This window comes from Olea europaea, unplaced genomic scaffold, assembly GCF_002742605.1.
Source record: "Olea europaea var. sylvestris unplaced genomic scaffold, O_europaea_v1 scaffold1955, whole genome shotgun sequence".
In the NCBI taxonomy this organism is placed as follows: Eukaryota; Viridiplantae; Streptophyta; class Magnoliopsida; order Lamiales; family Oleaceae; genus Olea; species Olea europaea.
This window is the reverse complement of record NW_019237393.1, coordinates 180,864-188,672: the sequence shown is the minus strand read 5'-3', so window position 1 is coordinate 188,672 and position 7,809 is coordinate 180,864. Positions and strand designations below refer to the sequence as shown.

Below are 7,809 nucleotides of genomic sequence, written 5' to 3'. Positions count from 1 at the left end.
ACCAAAAATTTCATGCGACGATGATAGCGTCATTAATAAAAGGATATAACTCCTAGTTGGCTGTACATTCCTTAGGTGTCAATATCCTATTTCCTCACCATTCCCAATGGTTGGGAAAATACTTAGGCAGGGCGGTGCGTGGCGGTGCGACCGCCCTATCAATGTGCTCCACCTCGGCAGGTGGACTACCACACACCTACGTCATGAATAAAAGGATATAACTCCTAGTTGGCTGTACATTCCTTAGGTGTCAATAGCCTATTTCCTCACCGTTCCCATTGGTTGGGAAAAAAATTAGGTAGGACGGTTGCACCACGTGGCGGTGCGACCGCCCTATCAATGTGCGCCACCTCGACGGGTGGGCTACCACACACTCCTGAGGTGTGTGGGCCATCCACATAGGTGGCGCCCCACGTGGTGTGACCGCCCCACCCAAGTTTCTTTCCGTTGGTTGAGTACCATTTTCATTTACATTTATTTACCATTATATTTTTCGAATTTAACTGTTAGTTCCATTTCTCATAAAAACTTTTAAATCTAATTTCAATGTTCGAATCAAATAACATATTTCTCTTAAAAAGTTCTTGATCTGATTTCTATATTTTGAATCAAATAATATATTTCTCTTAGAATCCTCTAAATCTGGTCTCATTATTTCAAATAAAATAGCGTATTTCTCTTCAAATTTTCTAAATCTGATCTCAATAGTTCGAATCTAATAACTTTTTTCTCTTAATTTTTCCTAAATCTGGTTTCAATAGTTCGAATCCAATAACGTATTTCTCTTAACATTTTCTAAATCTGATTTTAATATTTCGAATTAAAAAATGTACGTCTTTTAAAGTTTTCTCACTCTGATCTCTGCATATCGTATTAAATTTGACCTCGATAGTTCGACTCAAATAACATAATGACAACATCTACGTATTAATTGATTAAGTGAATTCGATAGCAATCGAAAAATTGATTAGAGAAATCTATATAATTATGAAATCCATTTTTTAATTTTTTTTAGGACAACCATATTTTAATTGGACAGCAATATTAGTATTAATATTTTTGTGTGAATTATAATTTATAGATGCAAAGAACTTAATTTAAAAAAGAGTAATTATTTTCTAATTACTTTCCTAACTATAAGTTAGTGTTTAAAGTCTTTAGATGACGAGTTTACTCCCTTCCTTAAATAAATCCATTATTTATTTCAGATTATAGGATTTAAAGAATAAATAAATATGACTCTGTCCATACATAAATCTTATTCAATGAATTACATAATCTGGAATAATTTATCCTCACCATCTTTTGAAATGGATTGCATTTGAAGCTGCAGTGGATCTACTTAATCTCATACAAGGTTTCAATAATCCCCATAATTCCTAATTAAATTCCATTCTTATCAAATAATTGAAATTTCAATTTAAAAAGACAACTTTCTCCCTTAACTCCTCAAAATTTGGTCAACAAATGTACCCTTTGGCCCTATCATTTTGGAGAATCTTGAAAAAGAAATCAATTATAAATTAGAGATAATGAAAATACTTTATTATTGAGAAAATTTTACCGTCAGTCCTCAAGTCATTACTTAAGTAGCAAGCTGACTCTTAAACTTTAAACATGAGTAAATTGATCTTCAATATTTCATAATGATTGCACATTAGTCCTTGGCTTAATCGTGATATAGGACCCTCGTGAAAGCTTGTCTCACTCAGTGTGTCGCGTTCAATTGGAAAGCATCCGGAATTGATTTAGTTACGAATAAGATACATCATTTTAGGCCAAAAAAAAAAAAAAATTCTATCTACTCTTAGTGAAGTAGTGCATAACTAAATAAAACTAAACACATAGATTATTGAAGTTTACGGTATTGAAGATGGACTGTGGAATTAAAGGTTGGAGACCTACTTGATACTAGACAATAAGTTGAGGACCAGTCCTGCAATTTTCGTTTATTCTTAATAATATCTACATATAAACCAACTTATGCGACGACACGATTCACACGAACATGTAAAAAAGCAAAAAAAAAACAAGTGAATATAATAGAATATAATCTTTTTTTTCCAAGAATCAAAATGACCCCACCTATTTATTGACTTTTTTGCACCTATTTTTCCTTTACACCCCCACTGCACACTTATATAAACCAGAACCAGCTACCCATCGCTCTTGTGCTTGATTATCTGGGCAATGTAAGTTATACAGAGAAAAGGATTTGAAAACAATACCTTGAAAAGGGCGTTAGAAAAATGGGTGAGAACTTAAAGGAACATAATCTAGATGAGGGCTTAAATTTTGTTCCCAAGATCATTTCAGATATTCTTACCGAAGTTTCATTGATCGACGATTTTTCCCAGAAATTATCAAAGCTGGATTTTCATGTTAACGCATTGGAAGAAGAATTGAAGAAGATCGATTCTTTCAGAAGTGAGCTTCCAAACTGCATGCATCTGTTAAAGGACGGTTAGTACTTCAATTTTTTTCGTAAAGAAATTTTTTATTTTTTATGCACTGGTTTTATCTTTTTATATAAAGATTTAATATTTATATACCCATTTTGGCTTAGTTAATTATGTGGGTCCTGACTTTTTTGGGGATGATTTGATTTTTCTTCAGCAATTGAGAGACTAAAGGAGGAGGAATTGCAGTTAAAGGGTAAAGAAGTGAGGCCAGTGATGGAACAATTCATGCCTTTAAAGAGTGATTCTGATGAAAATGGAAGGGAAAAAAGATCAGGAGATTTCGCTGATAAAAGAAATTGGATGAGTTCGGCTAAGCTGTGGAGCACCCCAGTGTTGTATGAAAACAATTTTGCTAGCAAAAATCAAGGATCTGGTCTGCTACTCAATTCGGTAACGTTCTCAGGAATTTTTTATTTTTTATTTTGATTACTTTTTTTTTAATTGATTATTTATGTTTGAAATCTGATTTTTTGATTACAGAGGTATCAAGAAGTGGGCATTGGAAGTGAGTATCAACAGCAGGCGTGTGATTTTGGCAGCAGGGGAGAGGCATTTGTTCCATTCAAGAAACAATCCGGAGGAAATGTGAGTGCAATGGGATCCTGTTTGAGTCTGAAAGGCGAATGCGGTAGCGGTAGAGTACAGCCGCAGGCGCCGCGAAAGCATAGGCGACATTGGTCCCTGGAACTGCACCAGAGATTTGCCGATGCACTCCATCAACTTGGAGGAGCACAAGGTGAGGATCAGTATAATCCTCGATGCCCCTTTTCATCCCCACCTTAGCCTCAACATATGTATTGTTTTGTGAATTAAACTACTTCGCAAGAAAACGTTGACATCATAGTTAACAAATGTATTGATGACAGGAAACGACTGAATGTAAAAGTTGATTATTTTTAAAACAATTCAATGACAGAATGCCACATGGCGTTCTCTCAAAGAAGATGTCAAATTTTTCTAGCAATGTAGCATGATTGTGAGGTGGGAGGAGAGGGGAGGGGGATGTGAAGTGTTAGCGTATGTATTCTTGGAATTTTATATAAAGGAAAAGATTGATGATATATTGAAGTTAAGCCATGCAAAATCCTGAAAAGGACAACGAATTAAAGGACATTAGAATAGGTTTCTTGTTTGTTTCAAGTCTAATTTAATTCTCCCTTAGTAATTTAAAAGTATATTCTAAGAAAGTGTGATATTTCATGTAGAAATCTGTTGAACAATGCCAATAGGAGCAGAAAACCAAATTTCCTACCGTCGAGTGTAAGAAAATTGTTTGCTGGTAGCCTGGTAGGGTAATAAAGTAGCTACATTTCTAGTATATTTTACTGTTTGCTCTTGTCCAATACCGCATAACAAACATGTCCTTGTAGAAATTCCGCAAAAAACAGTTTTGTGTGTGACTTGAATGTATATTATCCCTTGGTACTTCTCTCTCTTTTATAGCTAGGATGTAATTTAAGGTCACTGGTCGGTTCATTTTGCAGCAGCGACGCCAAAGCAGATAAGAGAACTCATGAAAGTGGATGGCCTTACCAATGATGAAGTGAAAAGTCGTTTGCAGGTATATTGTAAAATTAAAGTTTACGAAATACATGTATATATTCAGGTATAATATATATTACATACTATATTTTGTATTATATGTTTCTATAAAAATATCATTTATTGGAAAAGTATAAAAAATGTCATTACAAATAGCTAAACAGGAAAAATAACCTAACTGGAGTGATAAATCACACTCTATATACTACATATGCCCTTGTTTGTTTCTCATTATTTTTCTATTAAAATGAAAAATATGACTGTTATCTATCACATCAAATCATCAAATTTGAATTTTTATCTCTTGTGTGGGTCCATAACGACTATATTTTTCATTTTCATTTTTACCAAAATGGAAAACAAACGGGGCCATATATAACATTTTGCGTACTATTTTTCAATTGTTTAATTTTTTATTGTATTTTTCTTTAAAGGACGTCTTTTTTTTTTTTTTTTTTTTTTTTTTTTTTTTTTTTTTGCGCAAAAATGGTATTTTTGAGTGTCGTGTCCTAATTTTACATTTTCCTTTTTGTGCAACCTGGTTAGGTAGCATGTAAAGATACTACTAACTGCGAAATGCACAAATTTTATTTAAAAGAATGTTTAACGATGCAGTTATTTGATATTTTTGGAATGATAATCATAATGTTTTATGCAGGCTGCCGATAAATTTTCTGCCGAAGGAGGGTCAAAACAAGACTTAAAAAGCCGAGGACTTTGCCTTGTGCCAATGTCAAGCACGTTCCCAGGAATAAAGAATCGTAAAGGTTTTTTTTGCCTTTTTTTTTTTGTGGATATTTTAGTCTATTTAACTATTTTTAATGGACGATTTGTAATTTTTTTTAGTAGAAGCTACTTTCTGCCTTGACGCAGTGAAAGAAAGGAATTTAATCAAAAACATTGAAATCACAAAATTCGGAATCCACCAAATTAAAGAAAAAAATAAAGTTTACGAATTTTATTGAATGAATAATTTTAAAAAAATGAACTACCCTTATTTATAAAGGTTTACATGGAAGTCTAGTTTAAAACAACTAAAAGTAATGAAAACGAAGCTTTAAAAAAAAAAAAAAAAACCACAAAATAAGCGAATTGACAAAAATAGCATCAAAATTTTAAAAATCAGTTTTCGAGACCTAAACGAACTTAAATGGCCGAAATTCGTGAGTATTGTTCCCCTCGTCGTTTTCTTTCCAAAATGGTCTTATGGACCCAATCCGGAATTAAGATTTTTTATTTCTACTAATATTTATTTTTCCAATATGACCAATACGTCCTATATCACGCATAATATAAAATGGAGTATTAAAATTATAAATTTTAAAAATATATGGTACGTAAACAGAGGATATATTTTTAAATTTTCCTAAAATCAATCTGATTTTGCATTGTGGTTGAATCCTTTTCAGAATTATGATAAACAATATTGGGTAGGATTGGACACTAATAGATATTAACTTTTTTTTTCCATAATTGAGCCTTATTTGATGCTCTCTACCAAGCATGAAAATTTGTGTAATATTCAGAAATACAGGCTTCAATTACAAAAGCATTCAAGTTCCTCAGCTGGTGTATCAAGTAGCTCGTTAAACCACAGAGGGTCCTCGATCTATGGTGGTGATAGCATGGAGGAAGAGGAGGACAAGAAATTGGAAAGTCATTGCTAGATAAGTCGACTTCAGAAGCCGGTTGGGGAGCATTTATAGGAAACTACAACCGGAATTTTGCAGAATAAATCATAGGTGAATCAGTATCTATGCATAGTTGAAAATATAACAAATGTTATACAAAAAGGTTATGAGTTCTCTTATGCGTCTTTATGCAGGTTTCTGAGTTATTTAGGATATTAAGCTTTTTGGAATTTGATATTGTCTTTAGTTAGTTTGTTTTAAGTTAATCTGAACCCTTTTATAGTTTATAAATAGGGAGTTGTTTAACAATTTATGTCATATGAAATCTTCAGTGTCGTTTATTTGGTGCTGTTGTTCAATGAATTAGTATTGTTGGCAATATCCAATTATACATTTTGACATTTTTTCTTTATTTTTGGTAGCATTAACAGAATAGTAATAAACAATACAAATTTATTAAGAAGGTAAACTCGTGTTTATTATTTTGCACTGTCTTGCATAATATTGTACGCCAAATATGTCTTGAAAGTGTTTCGTGAATCCTGTTAACCACAAGATGTTGAGTTTATGTTCGCTTTTATAAATATTTGAATACAATTTACTTCGATTATTTCTTACCCGTCATAGAATTTATGCTTAAGCTTACTTTTTCTTTTTTTTTTTCCTTTACTTTTTTTTTTTCCCGATCCCTTCATTGGATACTTGTTTTCAATTCAACGATCTCCCTTTCAATAAATTCTATTCTAGAAGCAGGATGGGACTATAGAGAGGAATTGAAGGCACAGAGCACAAAACGTCCAAGATTTATCATCTTAACCTATGCCTGGGAAGTGTTTATAAAGATTACTGTTTATAAATGCTCTTAAATAAACTATTGAGGAAGTAAAAGAGAAGGGAATCCATAGGCTCTAAATTTTTTATTTTTTATTTTTTAATATCTGAATTCGTAATTTCTCCTTTAGGGATTTAGAGCTATAGTTTATTTGGTTTTGTTCTTATCTATTTAATTAAACAAATTTACTTAAGGTTGAAAATGTAATACAATTTTTTTTTTTTTTTTTAATATGTAAGATGGATAGATATATAAGAATGGTGGATGACAATAGCGGCTCCCAATTTTATCTTCTTCTTTTTTAATAAAAAACACTGTTTTGGTAATTTAAGGAATATTAATCATGCATGGGTTCAGTACTTTAGTACTTCATCTTTTGGGGGAATATATTGGTGGAAATATGCCTCCTACGGATTGGATCAAAAACAATTCTTGAATAAGGCCAGAGTTGGGCTGTTTTGATATGATTTTGAGTAAGATCCATTACTGTGATTTGTGAGGGTGCAGAATCAGAATTTCGAACCTTAAACTTTTGTGCAAGTGCGCCTGCTGACACAAATATCGGGCCGAAAGGAGCAAAATTGGCCACTTAGTAGGTTCTACGTTTTGTCAATTTTTATCCTCCAACTGACATTTTAATTTCTGAAATTGTGGAGACTCCAATAATTATTGTCATTATAATACAAGCTAATGACATACTTATGGACATATTTAACTAATCATGTTTGGGGGCTAAGTTTATATCAGAAATCATTTTCCACTATTCCACAATAAGAAACCATACCCTCTCTGCATACTGCATTGTTTTACATCTCTGTCTGCACGGGATTTTTTTGGGTTCCTTTTTAGTTTTGGTAATAGTTTTCTAAAACAAATACTGTTTTAACGGAGTAGAAATTAAAGTGCACAGATTGTACCAATTCTTCCATTGTATCCTGAGAGGAAGACGTTCGAACTAAACCTCAAATACTTATGGTGAGATGCATATCCGTTTTAAGAAAATTCTATACACACAGGCCACGATTTGCAGATTTATTGTGTTTTCAGCTCTTAATATTTTCCAGCGTTTTAAATTCCTTGTTTGTTTATGTTCTTACTATGATTAATAAAGTTATATTTTTCTACAATTTTGTCTAACATATATTGTATCTAGTACTAAATGTGCAATTACATGATTTTATATTCATTTTATATTTGGCGGGTATTGAACTTTTTATGAATCAAATTTTAAATTATTTTTCTCTCTCGTACAATTTTGTATTGTGCACTTTACCTTATGCCCTTGTTTGAGCGCCCCCCCCCCCCCCCCCCCCCCCCCCCCTTTTTTTTTTTGTGGAATTAT

At 32.5% G+C, this 7,809-nt stretch overlaps 1 protein-coding gene across 1 annotated transcript; it reads left to right on the top strand.

Moving 5' to 3' along the window:
* The first annotated feature begins 2,249 nt into the window (after positions 1-2,249).
* On the top strand, positions 2,250-5,671 carry LOC111379229 (transcription factor HHO5-like). The gene is made up of 7 exons (XM_023002570.1): positions 2,250-2,463; positions 2,617-2,852; positions 2,943-3,198; positions 3,947-4,023; positions 4,663-4,771; positions 4,851-4,876; positions 5,531-5,671. The coding sequence occupies exons 1-7, from the start codon at positions 2,250-2,252 to the stop codon at positions 5,669-5,671; spliced, it is 1,059 nt and encodes a 352-aa protein (XP_022858338.1).
* The last annotated feature ends 2,138 nt before the right edge of the window (positions 5,672-7,809 follow it).